The 26,192-nt window shown below is 41.8% G+C and overlaps 1 protein-coding gene across 2 annotated transcripts in view; it reads right to left on the bottom strand.

The window, feature by feature from the left end:
- Positions 1–26,192, bottom strand: part of LOC124138018 — an 84,364-nt gene that overhangs the window by 4,662 nt on the left and 53,510 nt on the right. For both annotated transcript variants that reach the window (XR_007221734.1, XM_048397637.1), the window contains exons 3-17: positions 20,443–20,541; positions 17,565–17,690; positions 16,223–16,327; positions 15,415–15,495; positions 13,496–13,582; positions 12,355–12,438; positions 11,333–11,428; positions 9,905–10,021; positions 7,372–7,485; positions 6,088–6,192; positions 5,256–5,324; positions 4,325–4,414; positions 3,761–3,829; positions 2,838–2,966; positions 1,437–1,556 (exon numbers count right to left, since the gene is read on the bottom strand). Coding sequence is in view for 1 of the 2 variants with exons in the window: in XM_048397637.1 (XP_048253594.1) it covers positions 1,437–1,556; positions 2,838–2,966; positions 3,761–3,829; positions 4,325–4,414; positions 5,256–5,324; positions 6,088–6,192; positions 7,372–7,485; positions 9,905–10,021; positions 11,333–11,428; positions 12,355–12,438; positions 13,496–13,582; positions 15,415–15,495; positions 16,223–16,327; positions 17,565–17,690; positions 20,443–20,541 (1,491 nt within the window). In the remaining variant the exon portion in view is untranslated. The remainder of the gene's footprint in view (positions 1–1,436; positions 1,557–2,837; positions 2,967–3,760; positions 3,830–4,324; positions 4,415–5,255; positions 5,325–6,087; positions 6,193–7,371; positions 7,486–9,904; positions 10,022–11,332; positions 11,429–12,354; positions 12,439–13,495; positions 13,583–15,414; positions 15,496–16,222; positions 16,328–17,564; positions 17,691–20,442; positions 20,542–26,192) is intronic.

Raw genomic sequence — 26,192 nt, 5'->3', positions numbered from 1 at the left:
GTCGCGCTAAGACAATCGTAACTCCCATACTTTAACATAGACCTACGACAGTCGTAGCGCTAAGACAATCGTAACTCCCATACTTTAACATAGACCTACGACAGTCGTAGTGCTAAGACAATCGTAACTCCCATACTTTAACATAGACCTACGACAGTCGTAGCGCTAAGACAATCGTAACTCCCATACTTTAACATAGACCTACGACAGTCGTAGCGCTGAGACAATCGTAACTCCCATACTTTAACATAGACCTACGACAGTCGTAGCGCTAAGACAATCGTAACTCCCATACTTTAACATAGACCTACGACAGTCGTAGCGCTAAGACAATCGTAACTCCCATACTTTAACATAGACCTACGACAGTCGTAGTGCTAAGACAATCGTAACTCCCATACTTTACGCAGACCTACCACAGTCGTAGTGCTAAGACAATCGTAACTCCCATACTTTAACATAGACCTACGACAGTTGTCGCGCTAAGACAATCGTAACTCCCATACTTTAACATAGACCTACGACAGTCGTAGCGCTAAGACAATCGTAACTCCCATACTTTAACATAGACCTACGACAGTCGTAGTGCTAAGACAATCGTAACTCCCATACTTTAACATAGACCTACGACAGTCGTAGTGCTAAGACAATCGTAATTCCCATACTTTAACATAGACCTACGACAGTCGTAGTTCTACAATTGCTTTGTTGAACGGGGCCCAGGAGTATAAGATATATTTCTACATTTTTTGCTTGTTTGTTGTTTTAGTCCATGTTTAGCAATATTAATGCTGTATCAAGGTGGCCTGAAGATAATCGGCACCAAACAAACCAGTGGTTGATATCATGAGCATCACCTCAAGTGGTTGGGGTATGATTACATGCAATCAACCAAGCTAAGGCTAAAAAAAAAAATAGAATTGGTTCTCAGGCAATGACTTTTGAAAATATAGAGTGGGCAGGCGGTGTTTTTATTTTGGCTTGTTCAAACTGGTATGTTACCAGATGAACAATTGTGTACCATCAACCTGAGAAAGGGCCTCCCTACATAAACAAGCATACAAACTCCTATTGCCACCAAGACCATAACACGAGATGTGCAGTAAAGCAGTGTGCCTGTAAAGGGAAGTAACTGCATGGTATATTGAATCACATTATTTTTAAGTATTAGGATTTATTTTTTTTTAAATAGAAATAAAAACGAAACATGCAGCAGACTTTATGATGAATAGGGTGGTGCCTGAGAACCAACACTATTTTTCTTTTAGATTTAGCTTTGCAATTTCAATGCTTATCATGAAAACGAATGTGAAATAAATAATCATCATACAAATTGACACATGTTTCCTAAAACCTGGCTGCATACTAAAACTGTATACTGCATACACTTAATTATTACTGTAATCCAAAAAAAGAAAAGAAAAGTGCTTCCTAACCTGATCCCTGATGGAGTCCAGCCTGGTCTTCTTCTCGTATACCAGAGTCTCCGCCAGTAATTCCACAATTTCGTAGCAGCCTCGAAGTACAGCCTTGTGGAGTGGAGGTTGTCCCTCACCCTGTAACCATGGCAACACATCAACAGATGAAGGGTGGGAGATTTTAACATCATCAACAGTACTGTAAAGGTCAAAGCTTCCATGAGAATAAGGAACCTATTAATCCTACAGATTACAGAAGTATGGACTAGCTCGATATCTTGTGAGCAGGGGGGCTGAACATCTTGTATAGTTTGTTTGTTAAATACTGCACTTAGCAATATTCCAGCTATATGACGACGGTCTGTAAATATTCAAGCCTGGACCAGACAATCCAGTGATTGACATCATGAGCATCAATCTACACATTTGGGATATGATGACATGCATCAACCAAGCCAATGCGCCTTACCACCCGATCCCATCTCCTAAGACAAACATGGGTTGCTGAAGATCAATTCTACCCCAAATCTTCGTGGGTTGCATTTAGTAAAACAAGTAATATCTTGATCACACTACCCTAGTAATCAGATCAGCTGTTCTAAACAATCCTCAAGTCAATGATACTTGTTATCACCATAAAAGACAGAAGACACAAATGAACGTTATATCATATGTAAGGCACCAAGTGAGTGGGTTAGTCTAGCTGCTGCCGACTGGTCTAGTGGTGGGTCGTCCGCCCGGTGAGAGAAAGGTTGGGGGAACTTGTTGTTACCCTGCCTGGCCCTCGCCATTAAGGGGCTAAAACAAGTACCTGGCTGGCTCAGAGTCAGCATACTGTGTCTAAGTGGGGTATTCATGTTAAACTGTGGCATGGTATCTCAGTGGGCAAGCAGTAAAAAACTGGCACATATCGGACTAGTACAAACAGCTACACACATATATGCATGGATGTTGCTATACAAGCATAATAATCTTGAAGAAACGATAAACCACATTTAAGTTCTCCTGAGACATGTTGATGAACCATTGAGTGTCCTTGCAGTCAGTAGAGGTGGCTCAGTACACCTCTGGACCAGTACAAGCAGCCACACACACCCGTGCATGCATGTTGCTATGTAAGTGGAATCTTAGATGGGAGATTAAACCCTATTTCACCTCACATCAATTAGGTTTATGCCACTTTTAGCAATAGTCCTGCTATTTCACGGCGGGGGACATCAGAAATGGGCATCACACCCATGTAGGAGTCCTTCGTGTACGATAATGCCATCCTTCAGGTCACACATTAAAGCACCTGATTCTCAAGTTACTTGGCTGTTACGACAAGCATGGGCTACTTGGGGTTATCCGTAAAATGTCAATGGGGCTGAAGAGCAGGTGGAGATAATCAGGAAAATGTTCCAATGTTAGAGAACTTACATGTGTGCGTGAGTCCGCTAGGCAGCACTCAAACTCTGGGTTGTAGTCCGGTGATGAGAAGTATAGCAGCATGCGGACAGCATCCACGTCGCAGTCCTCGACTGACTCGTGGAACTGTACAATCCGGTGCTGTTTAGGAAGACACAAGACACAGAAGTGAGCTGGCTCTAACACTGCTTGCAACAGTATTTCTATTACATCACTGTGCTGACAAACCAAGAACCATACCTTGGGACTCAAACCTACAAGATAAGGTTCTGGAACACGCAAGTCTACACAAAATGTCCTTGACACAAGTTAGGAGTTGTTGATGTTGTTTGTTGTTTAATGCTGCACTCAGCAATATTCCATCTATATGACAGTGGTCTGTAAATAATCGAGTCTGGACCAGACAATCCAGTGAATACTCAAACTTGGCAAACCGGTTTTAATTAAAACAACTGCTATGGTATACATCTGCAGGGTATGAAACTCTCAAAAATTTCAGCCAGACCACAGGACTGGCTAGCTGAAATACTTGCCAGCCCTGACCAAAACCTGCCTGCCCACTATAATCATATGTTTCTCAGGATTATTTAATTAAAAATATGAAAACTGATTGCTTGTAGCATAAGCGCATCGCTAAATGTTAGGTTGTCTAAAAGCTAACTGGGTTTCTTTTTGGTTACATTTTATCATTCATCTTTACATGTGAGTTAATGCTTATCATCGGGAAATATTTAGAATATTTTCACCTATGAAATATAACCCGACCGTCGGGCAGGGGGATTTGAAAATCTGACACGCCGAGTTGAAATCAACCCGTCTCGGACGGTCGGGCAGGCAGGTATTTAGAACGCTGACATCTGGTGGTTTGTTGAGAATAAATTAAAACTGAAGTCTGACAAGATGGAGAAACTATCTATGGCCTTCTGGTCTCTCACCTGGTATATCGGAAGTATTCTAAAGAAGGCGTCACCGGGGGATTCTTCAGAGTCTGCATGGGACAGATCCTGAAACAGAATACAAATAATGCTCCAGACAAATATATCAGTATAAATATCCTTGATAGAGATAGTGAGTGAGTGAGTATGGTGTTACGCCACTTTTAGCAATATTCCAATATCACGGCGGGGGACACCAGAAATGGGCTTCACACATTGTACCCATGTCGGGAATGGAACCTGGGTCTTTGGCGTGACGAGCGAATGCTTTAACCACTAGGCTACCCGACAGCCCCTGATAGAGATAGAGCAGGCACAGTTTGTTTGTTTGTTTGTTGTTTAACGCCACGCTCAGCAATATTCCAGCTATATGATGGCGGTCTTTAAATAATCAATTCTGGACAAGACAAACCAGTGATTGACATTATGAGCCCCGCTGGGTGCATTGACATGCGATTAACCAAGTCAGTGAGACACCGGCTCTTATGTTGGCTCGATGTTGTCTTATTAGTTTACATAGATTGCTGCGGACCAATTTTAACATCCACAGAATCAGCAGCCCACCTTCACAGCCATGGGCAGGTATTCGTAGCCATGGAGAGCCAGGATCTTCCTATTGGGACCGTTTTCATGAAATATCCACCGAAGAACAATCTGAAAGGAGAAATTTCTTTTAATTTGTTGCATGACAAACACTGAAACTATATCAGAGCGTTGATCTGTTGTTATGCATAGCCTTGGTCATAATTACTTCCCATTGTGGTGCTATATATCCTACCTGAGTTTCAAAGTTTTACAAGTTGAGTGGATGGGTGAGTGAGTGAGTGAGTGAGTGAGTGAGTGAGTGGATGCATGAGTGAGTGAGTGGATGTGTGAGTGGATGTGTGAGTGAGTGAGTGAGTGGATGTGTGAGTGAGTGAGTGAGTGGATGCATGAGTGGATGTGTGAGTGAGTGAGTGGATGTGTGAGTGAGTGAGTGAGTGGATGTGTGAGTGAGTGAGTGAGTGGATGGGTGAGTGAGTGGATGTGTGAGTGAGTGGATGTGTGAGTGAGTGAGTGAGTGGATGCATGAGTTGATGTGTGAGTGAGTGAGTGGATGTGTGAGTGAGTGAGTGAGTGGATGTGTGAGTGAGTGAGTGGATGGGTGAGTGAGTGAGTGGATGTGTGAGTGAGTGAGTGAGTGGATGCATGAGTGAGTGAGTGGATGGGTGAGTGAGTGGATGTGTGAGTGAGTGAGTGAGTGGATGTGTGAGTGGATGTGTGAGTGGATGTGTGAGTGAGTGAATTTCATATGTTTAAATAAAGATAAAGCTTCTGTTAAATTCAGTGTATGCAATCACATCTCTTGAGACCTACAGTGGGTACCCAGGGAGTAAATTTGGACTCGTCCCAGCCGTACTGGTTATATTGTGCCCCCTCCTATCAGAAATACTGTCAGTATTACAGGCTTGGCTGGGAGAGTCTTGTTAGTCAGTCATAATGAACACAAACCAACCTTATCCATGACCTCTGCGATGGGGTCACACGACATCTGGTAGGCATATTGTCTTGGTGTGATGTTGTCCTGCAAGTATACATTGATTAGGTATGACATGAGGGAGTGAGTGAGTTGGGGTTCATACCGATTTCAGTATTCCAGTAAATTCACAGCATCAACTTAATAAAGGAGGAAATGAAAAAGTGATGCAAACCTTAGACATCACCCTCTTTGATGAAACCAGGATCATAGAATCCTGGCATGCCTAAGGGAGGCAACTCTACATAGAAAACTGCAGCCATCCATCCTCCAAGGAATAACATGAAGACAGTGAGTGTGTTGGACTCATTTTGTTCGGTTGGTTTGTTTGTTGTTTTAGACACAACACTCACCGATATTCCAGCAATACGACGTCAGTCTGTAAATAATCGAGTCTGGAACCAGACAATCCAGTGACTGACATTATGGAATATGATGCCATGCATCATCCAAGTCAGAAAGCCTGACCACCCGGTCCCCGTTAGTTGCCTTTACACCGAGGATTGTCACCTTTTATAGCAAGCATGGGTTGCTAAAGGCCCCGATCTTCACAGGTCTGTGAGATTTGTGCAAAGTGAGACACCAAGATGATCGTACAATAAAACCATAATACAAGTCCTCAATAGTAATACTGTAAGCGTGAATTAAATGCGAAAAATGGTTGGATTAATGGTTGGTAAGGATATGTATCAATCCACTGGGGATAGGGTGTTGGGGGTGGGTGGGGGAGACGCATTAATTTTGAGTCACATTTTTGGCTAGGAGTCAGCAGTCAAGATTTACAGTATTTGAAAGCTTGTGTCCCACTTACCTTGATCCTCTGTGTGACGAGATACGCTGAGCCCTTCATGAGGATGCCCTCCACGACCTCCGGCCGCACATCCATGTCGATGCAGTGGAACAACACGTTCTTGCCCTGAAACAAGGGGCAGGTCTTAGGCCACACTTATCTCATTCTAAAGTTTACACACCTTTCACACTGTCCTTGAAAAGTAGGCTGTAACTACTTGCCATCAGTCCAATACTGTAAATCATGTTTGTTTGTTTGTTGGTTGGTTAACGCTGTAAATTATCGAATCTAGACCAGACAATCAGGTGATTGATATCAAGGTCATAAAATACAGTGATACCTTGTTATCTCTAACTCCGTTAATTAATTCATGTTTATCATTCAAGATGCTGACAGAATTTTGATCTGTTTGTTTGTTGTTTAACGCAGCACTCAGCAATATGACGACAGTCTGTAAATAATCGAGTCTGGACCAGACAATCCAGTGATTGATATCGTGAGCATCGATCCACACAATTGGGATACAATGACATGCATAAACCAAGCCAGAGAGCCTGACTACCTGATGCCATTAGTCCCCACTTATGACAAGCATAGTCGCCTTTGATGGCAAGCATGGGTTGCTGAAGACCTATTTTAACCCAGATCTTCACGGGTCATAAATTATAGAGGCAATATACCAGGGTATTACCAAATCACCTTATTGGTCATGAAATTAATTTGTGTAGCCATATCCTTATACTTTGAAAACAATTTCAAAAAAAGCAATTGCTGACAACATTATTTAGAATACCATTACATAGCATATGGACTGCAGTAAAACATGGCCAACTAACATCTGCACATGAGTTACTAATTCAGTAATACTTTCAGCGATTAAGAAGGAAACATTCTTCATGTGCCTTATAGCCCCACCCTGACTATAAATAGCTCGCAAGGTGGCAGTGTTTCAGTTTCGAATAATGACTGACAATGTGAAAAACAACAAAGTGTCGGGAGAAGCTTTTTGAAAACCATACAGGAACAAGATCACCATTGACCATCAAACTTCGTATCAACTTGAATGACAAACCATGGATACAACAAATGGCTCCATATTAAGATATAAGTCAATAAATTATCTGTATTTTTATCATAAAAAATTGAATCGATTGTGTTTGGCGTCAACATCAATGACAGTGGGCGGAGCTTATTTACGGTTGCGCTATAAATAGATGTTTATAAATTTTAGGGGCCATTTTTGGCAGGTATGAGCCATAAATTTTACTCTATGGGCCATTGATAAATGTTCAACTAACAACCTACCTTATAGAAGAGATTGTCTATACTGATGGGTCCTAGGGGCAGGATCTGTATCAACAGGCTGGGGCAGATCGGAGGGTCACAACCCAAGGCAGCAAAGTACAGTGGAATGTCCGTCTACAACAGAATGGCATTGATATGCTTCAACAAAAATGACAAAGATGACATGATTGGTTAAAGCAATAATGTGTAACATATTGATAGGCAACAGAACTCAACAGGGTCAAATGTTGTTATTTGTTAGACTTTCATGATACAACTGACAAAACAATAGTCTCCACACACACGCAGTCATTCTATAAACACTATGACAACAGACGGCACAATCAAGGTAACATTCTATACTTACAACCATGTACAACTGTCAACATTTCTGATACAGTTCACACGCTATCATAACACCAAAACTTCCGGGATGAGAGTTATCTCCCTTACATCAATAGTATTAAAGTCATTTCCTATTAAATGGGCCTTTGAACAAAATCATCGATCTTTGATGTTGCCAAATTGAAATATTAATATCAACATAATATATATTATAATCTGAACGGGTTGTATTCCAGTTAAGGATATTTTTACCAACGTTTGCTGCAAATTTGGGGCTGAATACTGACCACAAGGTAAATCTCTGAGATCACAGAGACAGATGTCCCCTTCCCTTACCATGCTAATGTGAGGACTCACAGAGCCTTATCCCCCGATCCCTCATAGTGGAGTCACAAAGGAGGGGAGAGGCTCTCAGGACAAGCGTGAGGCTTATGGCCTGATGTGGAATCCACACAAGGCAAACATGCCATGGAGATCATACGAATGTTTGTTTGTTGTTTAATTGGGATACAATGACATTCATCAACCAAGTCAACGAGCCTGACAACCTGATCCTGTTAGTTGCCCCTTAGGGCAAGGATGGGTTGCTGAAGACCAATTCTACCCCGGATCTTCACGGGTTAGTGAGTGAGTGAGTGGGTGAATGAGTGAGTGAGTGAGTGGGTGAGTGAGTGAGTGGGTGAATGAGTGAGTGGGTGAATGAGTGAGTGGGTGAATGAGTGAGTGGGTGAATGAGTGAGTGGGTGAATGATTGAGTGGATGAGTGAGTGAGAGTGGGTGAGTGAGTGAGAGTGGGTGAATGAGTGAGTGGGTAAATGAGTGAGTGGGTGAATGATTAAGTGGATGAGTGAGTGAGTGAGTGAGTGAGTAAGTGGGTGAATGAGTGAGTGGGTGAATGAGTGGGTGGATGAGTGAGTGAGTGGATGAGTGAGTGAGTGAGTGAGTGGGTGAATGAGCGAGTTGATGAGTGAATGAGTGGGTGAATGAGTGAGTGGGTGAATGAGTGAGTGAGTGAGTGGGTGAGTGAGTGAGTGAGTGAGTGGGTGGGTGAATGAGTAGGAGCGTGAGTGAGTGAGTGAGTGAGTGAGTGGGTGAATGAGTGAGTGGGTGAATGAGCGAGTGGGTGAGTGAGTGAGTGAGAGTGAATAGGTGAATGAGTGAGTGGGTGAGTGAGTGAATGAGTGAGTGAGTAGGTGAATGAGTGAGTGGGTGAATGAATGAGTGGGTGAATGATTGAGTGGGTGAATGAGTGAGTGAGTGAGTGGGTGAGTGAGTGAGTGAGTGGGTGGGTGAATGAGTAGGAGCGTGAGTGAGTGAGTGAGTGGGTGAATGAGTGAGTGGGTGAATGAGCGAGTGGGTGAGTGAGTGAGTGAGAGTGAATAGGTGAATGAGTGAGTGGGTGAGTGAGTGAATGAGTGAGTGAGTAGGTGAATGAGTGAGTGGGTGAATGAGTGAGTGGGTGAATGATTGAGTGGATGAGTGAGTGAGTGAGTGAGTGGGTGGGTGAGTGAGTGGGTGGGTGAGTGAGTGAGTGAGTGAGTGGGTGAATGAGTGAGTGGGTGAGTGAGTGAGTGAGTGAATGGGTGAATGGGTGAATGAGTGAGTGGGTGAATGAGCGAGTGGGTGAATGAGTTAGTGAATGATTGAGTGGATGAGTGAGTGAGTGAGTGGGTGGGTGAGTGAGTGAGTGAGTGAATGGGTGAATGATTGAGTGGATGAGTGAGTGAGTGGGTGGGTGAGTGAGTGAGTGAGTGAATGGGTGAATGAGTGAGTGGGTGAGTGAGTGAGTGAGTGAGTGGGTGAATGAGTGAGTGGGTGAATAAGTGAGTGGGTGAATGAGTGAGTGGGTGAATGATTGAGTGGATGATTGAGTGGATGATTGAGTGGATGAGTGAGTAAGTGAGTGAGTGAGTGAGTGGGTGAGTGAGTGAGTGGGTGAATGAGTGAGTGGGTGAATGAGTGGGTGAATGAGTGGGTGAATGAGTGAGTGGGTGAATGAGCGAGTGAGTGAAGGAGCGAGTGAATGAGTGGGTGAATGAGTGAGTGGGTGAATGAGTGAGTGGGTGAATGATTGAGCGAGAGGATGAGTGAGTGAGTAGAGTGAGTGAGTGAGTGAGTGAGTGAGTGAGTGAGTGAGTGAGTGAGCATTAACCACAAGGCTACCCCACCATGCCCACACAGACTGAACACAAAGAATACAGACACTGACCTCCTCATCGCCTCGCATGCCGAGGTCGACCCGAGCTCCGTGGTCCTGCAGGACCTGCACCATGTCGCTGTGGCCCTGGACCAGTGCATAGAGGAGGGGCGTGGCACCGCGGTCACCCTGGAGATTACAGAACAGGTCAGCATGACATCTACTATCATTACCATCACTGTTCACACTTTACCTGCTCCCAGCTAACAGGTAAATCTATTCCAAACGTCTTCAACAGCAATCAATACTTCTGAACATGTCTTTGAATTATTTATCATTCAAACAGCTACTTAAAAGCCATGCAACTCAATTTGGTATTGAAATTTTTAAAAAGATGTACAATGACTTTGCAGAAACCACATAAACACCCTTAGAGAGCCAAAGCTCAAAAACTCAATACTTCACAGGTGTTTACACACGATGTTCTACCATCACCCATCAATACATGTGTGGCTATGCCGTGACGTGAGTCTTGTGTAAGTCAGGTGATGTAATAAGGCCATGTATATGTAGCGGCCATAAAATTTCCGAGTCCCATGATGGTATTCGAACCACGGACCTTCTGATCAGAGGCCCGGCGCCTTGTCCACATGACCAAAGAGGTTAACCCCGTCAGCAAGCTGACAAGGTAAGGATGTCATCTGTGGGATGACTCCACACCCTGCTACATACTCCGCCAACAGAAGGCACGTCCCAGGCCGCATAGTAGGGTACTGAGGCTTATTTTGCTCAAATTTAATATGAACGTGCTTAGCCCTACGTTGGGCGTCAATGTAGCGGCCATAAAATTTCTGAGTCCCGTGATGGGATTCGAACCACAGACTTTCTGATCAGAGGCCCAGTGCCTTGTCCACATGACCAAAGAGGTTAACCCCGTCAGCAAGCTGACAAGGTAAGGATGACTCCACGCCCTGCTACAAATAGCTCACAGGATTCAAATAGATTGTACAAAACCTTCTGTTGAAAGTCCTTGAAGCAATGCATACAAGTCATGTTGCTCAAGAAATATCACCAATGTCATGTGAATGGTGTAAACACTAGCTGGTTTTCTCTTTGGTTTGTTCGTTGTTTAACGCCCCACTCAGCAATATTCCAGCTATATGAGGGCGGTCTGTAAATAATCTAGTCTGGTACAGACAATCCAGAGATTGACATCAAAAGCAACTATCCATGTAATTGGGATACAATGACATGCATCATATGACAATCATTGTCGTCTTTTACGGCAAGCATGGGTTGCTGAAGACCTATTCTACCCCGGATCTGCACGGGTCTCCTCTTTAGTACTAGAAGCAGTCCAAGGTTTGATATGTTGGTTAAATTAAGCGATTACATTGCAAAGTGAATTACTGACGATGCACAGAAGTGTGTGGAAACTAGACTTTGATAAATGGACTAGTGGACGCTCCTGTCTTAGGAAGCTGTGTCTTGTGGACTCACCATGTTTCTGAAGTTAAGGTTGATGTGTTTTTTCCTGGTGGACAGCAGTTTCTTCACAGTCAGAGTGTCCCCAGCCAGCACCCCGTGGGCAAACTCCTGCATAGAGAAAGTGAATGAGTTGGGTTTAATACTGCTTCGTATTATGTTAAATCATCCTGTGTTAGCTGAGTAAGAGGAAAGCCCAAAGTAGCAAAAGCTACGAGTACAAATATGGTGCTGACAATCCAAACTCATGATTATAAGTTTCATGTATGTCAAAGGGACACAACTCTGCACAGCGAATCGCAGCGCCTTAGACGACTGGGCCACCCGTGCCCCCCATAGGAGGGTCATCCGAGTGAATGTACTTGTCTTAATGTCTTAATGTCAGACAGCAACATTCCATCCAAAGTCTGCTTGTAATAGTCAAATCTGGACAGACAAATGGCTGATACCATGAGCACCATTCCATACTGATGAGGCATGAGGTCACACATTGTAGCCACCTCATCCTCATCAGGCGGTCTAACGTCTTGTGTGGGTACTGGGGCTATTCATTTTGTTTCTTTGTTTGTTTGTTGTTTAACACTGTTTAAGCAGTGCTGTAGGTTGTTTACATTGTCACAATGTCAATTTAAATAAATAACTTAATTATGCCTTAGCTAGTTTGACTTTTCAATTTTTTTAGTTTATTTTTTTCTCCGCAAGAAAACTGATTGGGGTAATACTTAACAAATGACAAACAAAAAGCTCATGATCAGTAGATCTGTGTGATGAGGCCATCATTGCTCTGTCTCGTGTGTGTGTGTGTGTGTGTGTGCGCGCGTGCACATGTGTGTGTGTGTGTGTGTGTGTGTGTGTGTGTGTGTGTGTGTGCGCGCGTGCACATGTGTGTGTGTGTGTGCGCGTGCACATGTGTGTGTGTGTGTGTGTGTGTGTGTGTGTGTGTGTGTGTGTGTGTGTGTGTGTGTGTGTGTGTGTGTGTGTGTGTGTGTGTCTGTGTGTGTCTGTGTGTGTCTGCAGGTGTCAGTGTACAGACTCACCATGGAGGGCCGGATCCCGCTGATGACTCGGATGATGCTCTCAGTCCCGATGTCCAGAGACAGCTGCAGCAAACTCTTCCCATTCTGAAAGAGAAATACGTACTTGTAACATGTTTCCCATTTTCTTTTCACGTTTTTCCAAATGATTATGGTGTTAATGGTGGTTTGAACCATAAAATCACATGTGTTCAGCCTTGCACTACAAATCACCCGACCACCACATTACCATCTCAGCCTACCGGGTACCCATTCACTGACTCGCCTCTCATGACAACATAGGTCTTGTTTCCACACTTCAAGCCCACTTTCCTGTGCTAAATATGATTTGACTATCGCACATGTCGATAGTCCAATCAGAGAATGTTTCACAAAACTGGTACACCTTCTTTGTTGACACGAATATGTCTTTTTTATCTTTTAAACCCCCCAACGATTGCCTATGTGTCAGGGATGAAATCGTGAATGTTTTTGTTATCTGATCAACTAGGTCGTCAACCTATGTTAGTAGCCATCTTTGTGAAGCTATATGAGATAAGAACAGCGATCTGACTGGATATCGCATTTTCATAACAAGAGGCACAACTCGTGGTCTACGCAAGGTGGCGCTAGGGTCGAGCCAAGAAAAGTGGCCTTGATGTGGTAAGGGTAGAAATTAGGCTTTGATATAGGCTAGTGGACATGCTTTCCTTGGGTAGAAACTAGACTTTGATATAGACTAGTGGACATGCTTGCCTTGGCTAGAAACTAGACTTTGATATAGGCTAGTGGACATGCTTGCCTTGGGTAGAAATTAGGCTTTGATATAAGCTAGTGGACATGCTTGCTTCGGGTAGAAATTAGGCTTTGATATAGGCTAGTGGACATGCTTGCCTTGGGTAGAAATTAGGCTTGGTAAAGGCTAGTGGACATACTTGCCTTGGGTAGAAATTAGACTTTGATATAGGCTAGTGGACATGCTTGCCTTGGGTAGAAATTAGGCTTTGATACAGACTAGTGGACACGCTTGCCTCGGGTAGAAACTAGACTTTGATATAGGCTAGTGTACATGCTTGCCTTTGGTAGAAATTAGGCTTTGATACAGACAAGTGGACACACTTGCCCGTCAGGAAGACGCCCTGGGACATGAAGTTCCACTACTCACCTTTTCAATGTCCACACGACACCACTGGTTGATGAGCTTCCGGACATTCATGGCGTCATCCCCCTCCACAGCCTCCCAGATTCCAGGCTGCAACATGGGAATGGTTTGAAACTGGTGGAAACGGGTGCATTTCTCCACAGATCATGTAGTATAATATTGTAGTAATGCAATATCCCAGCTATATGATGATGGTCTGTAAATAATCGAGTCTGGACCAGACAGCCCAGTGATTGACATCATGAGCATTGATCCATGCAAATGGGATACGATGACATGCATCAACCAAGTCAGTGAGCCTGACCACCCAATCCCGTTAGTCGCCTCTTAAGCATAGTCGCTCTTTATGGTAAGCACGGGTTGCTGAAGACCTAATCTACCCCGGATCTTGGGTTAACAAGATATTGTTTTGAATTTTCATCATATTTTTAAACTACAGCATCTTCGGAACAGAATTCAATTCACAACCTTCAGTTCATTTTTATTACAGAGATACATGACATCACACATGGTGACCTTCACTGAAATAAGTTGACGTCAAACGTCTTTATGATGTCATGGCACACTTGTATCCCAGCACCCATAAGATCCCTTCTGTCCTGGTTGGTCACATACATTGATCCATTTCTCGGGACCGACCATCTAAAATTCTTTAACATAGTTTTGCTGCAAATTCTACAAAAGCCATGAATTGTTAACTTAGTATACTTAAAATGAATTGGCTTTCAAAGAAAGAAATTGCAAGTCCTGAAGTAGTAACAGTAAAAATAACTAACAGACATCAGAGCCTCCTCCACTGACTGCAAGGACACTCAATGGTTCATCTTACATGTCTTAGGTGAGCTAAAATGTAGTTTATCATTTATTATTATGATTGTATAGCAACATCCATTCATATATGTGTGTGGCTGTTTGTACTAGTCAAGACGTATGCCAGTTTTAAAGTGCTAGCCTCCTGAGATACCATGCCACAGTTTAACATGGATACCTCACTCGGACACAGTATACTGACTCCGAGCTGACTAGTTTAACATGGATACCTCACTCGGACACAGTATACTGACTGAACTGACCAGTTTAACATGGATACCTCACTCGGACACAGTATACTGACTCCGAGCTGACCAGTTTAACATGGATACCTCACTAGGACACAGTATACTGACTCCGAGCTTACCAGTTTAACATGGAAACCTCACTCGGACACAGTATACTGACTCCGAGCTGACCAGTTTAACATGGATACCGCACTTGGACACAGTATACTGACTCCGAGCTGACCAGTTCTGATTGTTCCCCTTATTGCTGAGCGCCAGACAGGGTAACAACAAATACTAACTTTTACCGTCTTCTTGTATAACGTGGCCAGGTGATCAAACTCCCATTCTTTCGCTCTCACACGAACATAAGCCTGTCAAGTCACGTGTCATTGGTGACCCTGTTACTTACAATTAGCCACAATGCATCCATACTGGCATTCCAGTCACATAACATTCGAGGTGAGGTGAAATTGGGTTTAACGTCGCGTCCAAGATTATTGCACTTATATAGCGACGTGCATGCACGTACGTGTGTGTGTGTGTGTGTGTGTGGCTGCTTGTACTAGTCCGGACTGATGCCGATTTATAGTGCTAGCCCACTGAGATACCATGCCGCAGTTTAACATGAATACCCCACTCAGACACAGTATACTGACTCCGAGCCGACCAGTCCTTGTTTTAGCCCCTTAATGCCGAGCGCGAGACAGGGTAACAAGAAGTACCATCTTTTAACGTCTTTTGGTATGACGCGGCTGGGGATCAAACCCCGGACCTTCCGCTCTCCGGGCGGACGCTCTACCACTAGACCATGAAGGCGGTTCAGTCACATAACAAGCAACCAACAATTTGGAAGTATGAGTAACCATGGTTACCGGTACCTACCACATATTTCATGAAGACGTCTTTGACCGACTTGGGGATGTCAGGACACACTGTCACCACTTCCAGGGGGTACTCGCCTACCTGCAGCAGCACAACAAGACATGAGTGAGTTGAAAGATGACACCCTGGACACAATTTCTCCACAACACTTCTATGATACACTCTCTGTACTGCTGTTGTGACATATCAGTACAGATCCTCCTAACATTGTCATGCCAACCTAATTAAAATCAGATCTTAGTTCTCGCTATTGCTAAACAAAGATCTGAGGAAATCCCATTTAAGGGTCACGTCAGAACGACCTTTCATACAACCAATCAGAGCGTCGCTTACCAGATCATGAAAGTGAGTCGGAATGTGTTTTCTAATCATGCAACCACGAACTATTTAACACGGGGTATTCCGAATGACAGTTACGGGTTTTATGATTATATCTATAAAATGTAGGCCATCTATAAGCCATTCAGGAATATTCTTCTTATCAGTTTTAATTTTTTTAATCGAGAATACGTCAAAATATGTTTCGAAGCATAGTCGCCAGTTTGAAATTAGTGTCGTAAAACTCAAGAAAGCTGCCTTCTGATTGGCTAATGTCAATTCAATGGTTGGTCCAAATTCGCGATAGGTCGATCTGACGTGACCTGTAATGGGATTTCAAACTGGCGACTATGCTTCGAAACATATTTTGACGTATTCTCGATTAAAAAAATTCATGACTGATTTGTAATCAATCTATTGCATTATAAAACCAATGATCAATCTAATGTGGTATATTCTAACCCAGTGTACATGGTGTACCCTGTCATACCTTGTTGGACAGGTAGACATCAGCATTACATCGGAGGAAGGCCTCCACGACATCGGGCTGCACGCTGCCAGTCTTCAGGTACTTCAACAACGGCGTGTCTCCGTTCTGCAAACACAGCATGGGTGCAAGTCAAATATTAGGGCTGGAACGATACACCAACTGTGCAATCCGATACGTACCCCGATATCTTGTTCATGATCTGATATGTATCCCGATACTTGCATGTGCTCTTATCTGTGGTATGTAAGCCATCTTTTTTTATACACAGGGTAGCCAAATACCACCACACTGACGATTTACAGTTGGCAGTGTCAAGTATGGCGCAATGGATGAAAATCTTTACGTTTTCACTAGTAATCTTATTACTAATTACTGTTTAGTGTGACAGTTATTAAGGCAATTGATATTTTTACTTTGTGTGCGACAGTGATCGATACTTGTATCAACAAGTAGAAAAATCATGATCCACCGATGCATTAGAGTATCGTCCCACTACTCTGGTTCTTTATTCAAGTGTATTGTAGGCCATAGGCCCATGATACATACAGAAAATGTACAGTGGAAGTTTGAGAATCACATTTATGTATTTAAAAATGATTGTTGACAACTTTCAAATACCATGAGCAAATATCTCGATAAACCCTTCCCTTCCACTGCTTTCTACCATGTTGACCACAAAAAATATAGATTACATTCAGAGATTTATATATTCTTGTATTTTGTGGTGCTTCTTGTCATCACTGACTAACTAGTAAGTTGATTCTATTGGCACTTTAGGCTTAGAAAAATAAAAGAATTGGTACTCAGACAATGGCTTTTGAATATAGTGCGGGCAGTATGTACCCAAATAAACAGATGTGTAACGAAATAAACAGTTGTGTACAATCAACCTGGGAAAGGGCCTCCCTACATAAATGTATTCCTTGATGAGTAATACACTGGAATACAGTATTTGACTACCGTTGGACTTGGAATATTTAAGGATTTTTGTTGTTGTTGTTGTTGTAAAAATGGCAATAAAAATGAAACATGTAGTGAACTTTATGATGATGCGGCGATGCCTGAGAACCAAGAATATTTTTTGGTTAGCCTAACTGAAAACACTGCACGGTCATGGAAATCATTGCAGATCTCCTCTGGAAAGTAGTAGATTTTGGCAAACGTGTCTCATTACTGCATTGCAAGATTCTAGAAATCTATTTAGTTTTTTTAATTCTAATTTGGATTGGCAGTGATAAAAATTTAAAAAAACCACAACTTTTTAAAATTTATTTCAATGGTATTTTGGCTCAGATGATGCATGAACAATATCATAATACTATAATCTGATTCATCTGCTCACCCCATCCTGCACATTGATCTTTGCTCCGATGTTGCGGAGAAGGTACACCATCTGAGCGGCACAGCGGTATTCCTTCGGCTTGGCAGTGACGCCATCCACTGCTGTGAAGAATAAATCCGGCGGCAACTGTATCAACAGGAAGCGTGTGAGTGAGTCAATGGAATGTCAATTTGTTTTATTTGTATGTTGTTTAATGCCACACTCATTAATATTGCAGCTGTATGATGGCGGCCTACAAGTTATCAAGTCTGGGTCAGACAATCCAATGATTGACATCAGGAGCATCGGATTTATGTTGTTTTTTTTGTTTTTTCTTACGCCACTCATGAAATACTCGTATCCCCCGCCAATGATATACATCCGGTTTTGTGCAATGCATTAGCTCCTGTGAACTACATTTGCTGGAACTTTTTGTAAATGGCCTAATGTGAATTTTTAAAAAAAATCCCAAACTATCAAAAGCCACCAGTTTACCACTAGACCTATCTATGAGCCAAGTTTGGTTAAGATATCTCTCATGGGTTGGGGGTTCTGCTCCGGAGACAATACGTGACAGACGAACGGAAGGATGGATGGACGGATGGACGGACAGACAGCACCCATTCCTATACCCCCTTCCACTCCTTAGTGAGGGATGATAATATTTCAGTATGTGTATGGAGTAGTGTACATTACTGGTGGCACCAGATGTTCAGCCTGAAATTATTGATGTTTTATTTCTAGCTAGCGAAGTGGAACGTAACACTGTCCTACATCATGTACATCTAGACAACAGCATCATGTACATCTAGACACTAGCATCATGTACATCTAGACAACAGCATCATGCACATCTAGACAACAGCATCATGTACATCCAGACAACAGCATCATGCACATCCAGACAACAGCATCATGTACATCTAAACAACAGCATCATGTACATCTAGACAAAAGCATCATGCACATCCAGACAACAGCATCATGTACATCCAGACAACAGCATCATGCACATCCAGACAACAGCATCATGTACATCCAGACAACAGCATCATGTACATCTAGACAACAGCATCATACACATCCAGACAACAGCATCATGTACATCTAGACAACAGCATCATGCACATCTAGACAACAGCATCATGTACATCTAGACAACAGCATCATGCACATCCAGACAACAGCATCATGTACATCCAGACAACAGCATTATCAAATGATTATGCACATCCAGACAACATCATCATGTACATCCAGACAACAGCATCATGTACATCCAGACAACAGCATCATGTACATCTAGACAACAGCATCATGCACATCCAGACAACAGCATCATGTACATCAAGACAACAGCATTATGCACATCCAGACAACAGCATCATGTACATCTAGACAACAGCATCATGCACATCCAGACAACAGCAGCATGTACATCTAGACAACAGCATCATGCACATCTAGACAACAGCATCATGTACATCTAGACAACAGCATCATGTACATCCAGACAACAGCATCATGTACATCCAGACAACAGCATCATGCACATCCAGACAACAGCATCATGCACATCTAGACAACAGCATCATGCACATCCAGACAACAGCATCATGCACATCTAGACAACAGCATCATGTACATCTAGACAACAGCATCATGTACATCCAGACAACAGCATCATGCACATCCAGACAACAGCATCATGTACATCCAGACAACAGCATCATGTACATCCAGACAACAGCATCATGTACATCCAGACAACAGCATCATGCACATCCAGACAACAGCATCATGTGCATCCAGACAACAGCATCATGTACATCCAGACAACAGCATCATGTACATCCAGACAACAGCATCATGTACATCCAGACAACAGCATCGTGTACATCTAGACAACAGCATCATGCACATCTAGACAGCAGCATCATGTACATCCAGACAACAGCATCATGCACATCCAGACAACAGCATCATGTACATCCAGACAACAGCATCATGTACATCCAGACAACAGCATCGTGTACATCTAGACAACAGCATCATGCACATCCAGACAACAGCATCATGTACATCCAGACAACAGCATCATGCACATCCAGACAACAGCATCATGTACATCCTGACAACAGCATCATGTACATCCAGACAACAGCATCATGTACATCTAAACAACAGCATCATGTACTGATGTACATCTAGACAAAAGCATCATGCACATCCAGACAACAGCATCATGTACATCCAGACAACAGCATCATGTACATCTAGACAACAGCATCATGCACATCTAGACAACAGCATCATGCACATCCAGACAACAGCATCATGCACATCCAGACAACAGCATCATGTACATCTAGACAACAGCATCATGTACATCCAGACAACAGCATCATGTACATCCAGACAACAGCATCATGTACATCTAGACAACAGCATCATGCACATCCAGACAACAGCATCATGCACATCTAGACAACAGCATCATGCACATCCAGACAACAGCATCATGCACATCCAGACAACAGCATCATGCACATCCAGACAACAGCATCATGCACATCCAGACAACAGCATCATGTACATCCAGACAACAGCATCATGTACATCTAGACAACAGCATCATGCACATCCAGACAACAGCATCATGCACATCCAGACAACAGCATCATGTACATCCAGACAACAGCATCATGTACATCCAGACAACAGCATCATGCACATCCAGACAACAGCATCATGCACATCCAGACAACAGCATCATGCACATCCAGACAACAGCATCATGTACATCCAGACAACAGCATCATGTACATCTAGACAACAGCATCATGCACATCCAGACAACAGCATCATGCACATCCAGACAACAGCATCATGCACTCACGGCCAGCTGCAGGTTGGAGTTGATGTCATAGCTGGTCGGCGAAATGAGGGACAGCACTCGGTCGGGATTCACGTCCCGGACAGCATCCTCGATAGACTCCTGAAACAGAACCATCATGTCACCATACGTGTCCATTTTCTGTACACGTTGATTAATCAACATATCATTAATGTTTCATGGATGTACTCGTATCGCAGAACAAGATCAATTCATCAGGAGGGATGTAGACTATTGGGATTAATTCTGGGCAAGCCATATGCAAAGTGCTCCTATATTTCCATAGGCCAAATGGCAAGCAGGAAAATAAGGCATGCATCATTACATGGACAGGTTATACAAATGTTATGGCTGAGTGACATTGAGTTTTATACACCTGGAAGAGCTTGCTTATCATCCTATAGGCTGGGGCATGCACCATTACATGGACAGGTTATACAAATGTTATAGCTGAGTGACATTGAGTTTTATACACCTGGAAGAGCTTGCTTATATCATTATAACCATCCTATAGGCTGGGGCATGTGCCATTACATGGACAGGTTATACAAATGTTATAGCTGAGTGACATTGAGTTTTATACACCTAGAAGAGCTTGCTTACATCATTATAACCATCCTATAGGCTGGGGCATGCACCATTACATGGACAGGTTATACAAATGTTATAGCTGAGTGACATTGAGTTTTATACACCTGGAAGAGCTTGCTTATCATCCTATAGGCTGGGGCATGCACCATTACATGGACAGGTTATACAAATGTTATCGCTGAGTGACATTGAGTTTTATACACCTTTAAGATGTTATCCATAAATTATCTCCACTTTGTCATCCGTCAACTCCTAAGTGATGCCTATTAAATATTTCATCCTATAGCCTATAACTAAGTAGATACCATTGATGGATAACAACTTATGTTTATACTGTAATAGCGACATTTCAGTGTACATCCTTATACCGTTGTCTTGCAGATCATGGTGAAAAGTCAACAATTTGACTCACATGTTTTATTCTGTTGGGTATTGTTTCACAAATTATGTTAATTACTATTATCTGCACCTGGAACATGTTAAACATGTTAAACAATCCACTAATTAGGACAGATCAACATTCTGTCTACAATACCGTGTTCGATGTAATAAGCACCCACTCTAATCAGCACCCACGGCGATATTTGCTAATATATTGACTTGTGAACAATCCCAATTAGCACCCCTTCTGATTGATCAATGTACACTTATTTATTCATGTATAATACACACCTGTGTGTTAAATATATGCAATTAAGTTCTGGAAAATATATCGGTCATGTATAATACACACAGACTTTTCTTTTGTATTATTTGAGGCTGTCAGGATAAACCACAAAATTTACGATCTTTCAATTCAATAACCAAAATAATATTCTAATAAGAGCCCCCTATTTCTAATTTTGAGAGCGCCCTGGGCGCTTATTACGTCAAATACGGTAATTGTCTTCTGGCTCTATCCTGTCACAAATGTTATATTTGGGATAACACTTTCTCAGTAAAGTACAGATTCTAGGTCTTTCAAGGGTTGAGTCACATTGCCAGAATGAGGCACCTAATAACCAGCACACAAAGTCAGCGATCTAACCCACTCAGCCACCGAAGCTTCCACAAAAATGAAAGTCTGACAACTGGTAGTCTAGATCAAATGGCATTATGTGTTCATGGTTCTATCCTGTCATGTAGGTCCATTAGTCACTCACATCACATATTTGTGTTGTCTGAACATAAGATGGACATTTAAAGTCAAAAAGTGATGATGGAAAAATATCAGCGTTTGTTCTCTTCTGTTTGACAGGGTCACTAATCCGAGACGAGTCAAAATCCATAGGAACTTATCCCACCCAAAGTTATTACCGTATTCGACATAAGAAACGCCCAGGGCGCTCTCAAAATTTGAAATAGGGGGCTCTTATTAGAATATTATTTTGGTGAAAAACAACAGAGATCAAAGAGCGTAAATTTCGTGGTTTATGCGGAAATGTTTATTGCCCATGATTAAGGGTGCATATAACAAACGTATTATGCACGAATAAACAGTCTTGTGTACATTTATCAATCGGAAGGGGTGCTAATTGGGATTGTTCATAAGCCAGTATATTAGCAAATATCGCTGTGGGCGCTTATAAGAGCGGGGCGCTTATTACGTCGAATACGGTATACATAAATTATAACATGAACAAGTCAAAATTGACAGCCACTAATTTCAGGTCACTATTTGTCAAAAAAGATATATAACGATGTCATCAAAAGTGTTTAACACATGTCAATTGCATTGAAATATGATTTAACACATACAATAATGCAAGTATCTGAAGTGTTAAATACGGTGGTTATACCATGTATACCGTGTATACTGAGAAATACACATGCCATACTGTTTTCATTGACTAAAATACTCAGGCCATTGTTCACGTCAGTCCGAGGAAGAAGTGGCCAGGGGAATATATCAACCTGTTACACAGGTCAATAACTGGCAATTACTGGTAAACTGAATAACATGAAAACACTGGATAAAATATCTAAACAACATTCTGCTTCACACTCTCTTGGTTCTTGAAATTTTTGTGCAAAGAAGGTGAGGTGAAATGGGGTTTAACGTCGCGTCCAAGATTATTGCACTTATATAGCGACGTGCATGCACATATGTATGTGGCTGCTTGTACTAGTCCGGACTGATGCCGATTTATAGTGCTAGCTCAAGAGATACCATGCTGCTGTTTAACATGCATACCCCACTAGACACAGTATACTGACTCTGTGCCGACCAGTCCTTGTTTTAGCCCCTTAAAGTTGAGCGCCAGACAGAGTAACAACAAGTACCATCTTTTAACGTCTTTTGGTATGACGCAGCCAGGGATCGAACCCCGGACCCCGAACCTTCTGCTCTCCAGGCGGACGCTCTACCACTAGACCACGGAGGCGGTCACTTGTGTAAAGTAATGTGTGCCGCCATGGTAAACATGATGAAATCCTTGTAAGCCTGCAAAAGCAGGATCTGCTTGATAACCTCTGATCAGAACGGCAAACAAGTAGTTTTGAAAGTACAAAAGTACACAGTGGTAAAGAATCATTCCGACACATTGGCATCAATGCAAAGATTTGACAAACTCATTTCTGCTTCTAATTCGGCATCTTAGCTGTGTTGACTCCAAAGCTGCTTAAGCAGTATCTGTCATGGTAACAGCATTTCTGATATGTTATGGAGAAATCCTCCTCAAGTCAGTGACTGATGTGTGATGAAATACATGATCATTTCGAAACCTGTATTGCTTGCTCACCAGTGGGCGTAGTTAGCCCTGTGGGCTAAGGTGCCATGAAGCCGCTATGCAGAATTAAGTCCCTTAGCTATGCAAGGATTCACTGATCTTTGCTTTGAATAGAAGATTCCCAAGAGGTGAGGTGAGGTGAGGGATTCCAAACTAAGTCAGTCTTGCTGTAATCCGGGGTCAACAAATCCAACTTTGCAGTCAATTTTAGTAAATTCTGCAACCATTTTATAATAATTGTGCACATCAGTTCTTCAAAGTTATAAGTTTGGTTTTCATGAATTTTATAGTTTTGAACCTGTTTGACTTGTGGCATGCATTTTTCTGATGAACTTATCCACAGCTAGAATAGTTTATTGAAGTGAATCTGGCAATCCCTAGTGTCAGCACTTTCAGAAAGCAATAATACAAAACGTTGAATATTTGAAAGATCATTTGTATTTTTTTAAACCTTTTTTTCCATTTAACACAAACACTTCAAATAATTATTTGGAATGATCTAATTAATATAAAGCACAATTCAAATAATGTTAAAATAACTGTCTGTTTAATTTTTTTCGTATTTATAACCAGTTTTCGACCCGCATGTTAAAATACTGTAGTGTATTTAACAAATTCTGTATGTTTTGTATGAGTTCTGCACATAAATTGATTTTCTGCAAGACAGGTACATTTCTGCATTGAATGGGCATTTCTGTCAAATATTCCCCGTGGAATTCAGCAGGAACTGCTAAGTGTCCTTGGCAGGCAAATTAGGGAAGAATTGTTATTTTGTTCAAACTTGGGATTTATTAACATGATTAAAGGTTTTTACATTCAGAGGTATATTAACAATGCACTCAATTCAATAATGTAAAACTAAGCCTCTCTCACTTCCTGGTCCCGTTATTAGCGAAATACATGTCAGCTCGACTTTATTACATGAATTAGGAAAGTTTTGATTCCTAGTTTTTCTGACAATTGCTGCAGACTTGGGGCTGATTACCTGCCTCTGATCAGGTCTTGATAAATTCCTATGTGGTGAGTGAGGAGAGACATAAGGAGGGTTATAGCGACATACAAGCATGTGTGTGTATGGCTGCTTGGACTTGTCCAGACTTTTGCTTGTTGTAGCACATGCTGTAGTTTAACATGGATACCCCACTCAGACAAATTCCTCCATAATAACATCAGAGCTCCAGATAAGCTGTGTATCTGCGTAAAATACGCATCAGAAATACGCAGTAAAATAAAATCCAAGCATATCAAATACGCAACGAAACATAACAGATACGCTACAAAAATAAAACTTGTGCGTATCATCAAAATATTGTGAAGTAACCCTGCGTATTCAATTAGCAAATCAGCAACTTATTTTGAAATTATAAACGGGCATTCCGTAACATCATGATCATTTGCCATAATACTTTCTTGTGGAAGCACCAGTTTGCAGGGACTAGATAAATAGTGTTTTTAAATACTTAACTTAAATACCCACATGTGTAAAAACTAGTGGGTAACAGAAATTTGAATACCCAGATAGAATTACTGATACCCAATGATTTTAAAATGCATGGGTAAAATACCCACAACACCAAAAGCTTATCTGGAGCTCTGAACATGAATAACAGTCTTCCTGTTTACCGGTAATTACTAGTTTTTTACCAGTAAAATTAGGCTTGGACTAGTAATTCATGTCACTGCCAGTCCCTGTGGACCGACAAATAAAGTATTTTCTTGTTGTTGAACAAAACATTGGCGATATTCAAATAAGTATATTTTTTTAACAAAGTCAGCTTGTCTGTTACCATCAGGGTTTCCCGTTGTCTATTTGTAGTGCAAGGAAATAACATTTCGCTTTGCTTTAAGGTTAAATATATATTTTTTGCAATTTAGTCTCGAAATATTCACACAAAAATGAGAAAATTGTGACTGACCCTTGTGTGAATGATGTGTAAATCGAACTAAGTGACTTCAGAGATGACATCATTGCAATCAAACATGATGTTGAAAGAATTAAAACCATGTAATTTTTATATGTTTTTGTATTTGTTGAAATTAGGACTGACAAAAATTAGGGGGGGACTGGTAATTTTAAGAGTTGCCAGTCCTGTCAGTTTCAAAAGCCAGCGGGAATGCTGGAATAAGCTGAAATAGATACAACTGACATATTTTTCAAAGCAGAACAAAAGCCTGGAGTTACTACTGGTAAATGACAATAAAATATTAAATATAATCATTCTGACAGACAAATATTTTTTTACAAATTTTCATCATAAACAACGTTTTGCATCTCATGTTAAAATCAATACTCCATTTGATCTCAATCAAGCTGTGATCATAATATGGCAACTAAAACAATAGGGAAGAGTGACAGACACATCAAAAGTAGAACAAGATTCATCGTGTTTCATCTTTAGCCTGTTAGATGAAGAAGAGTAATGACCACCACTGATGGTTTTCTCAGCAAACATA

The sequence above is a fragment of the Haliotis rufescens genome, unplaced genomic scaffold, assembly GCF_023055435.1.
Source record: "Haliotis rufescens isolate VD_foot unplaced genomic scaffold, xgHalRufe1.0.p SCAF_17, whole genome shotgun sequence".
Lineage (NCBI taxonomy): Eukaryota > Metazoa > Mollusca > Gastropoda > Lepetellida > Haliotidae > Haliotis > Haliotis rufescens.
The sequence above is the reverse complement of the archived record's forward strand: the minus strand, read 5'-3'. Positions and strand labels throughout refer to the sequence as shown.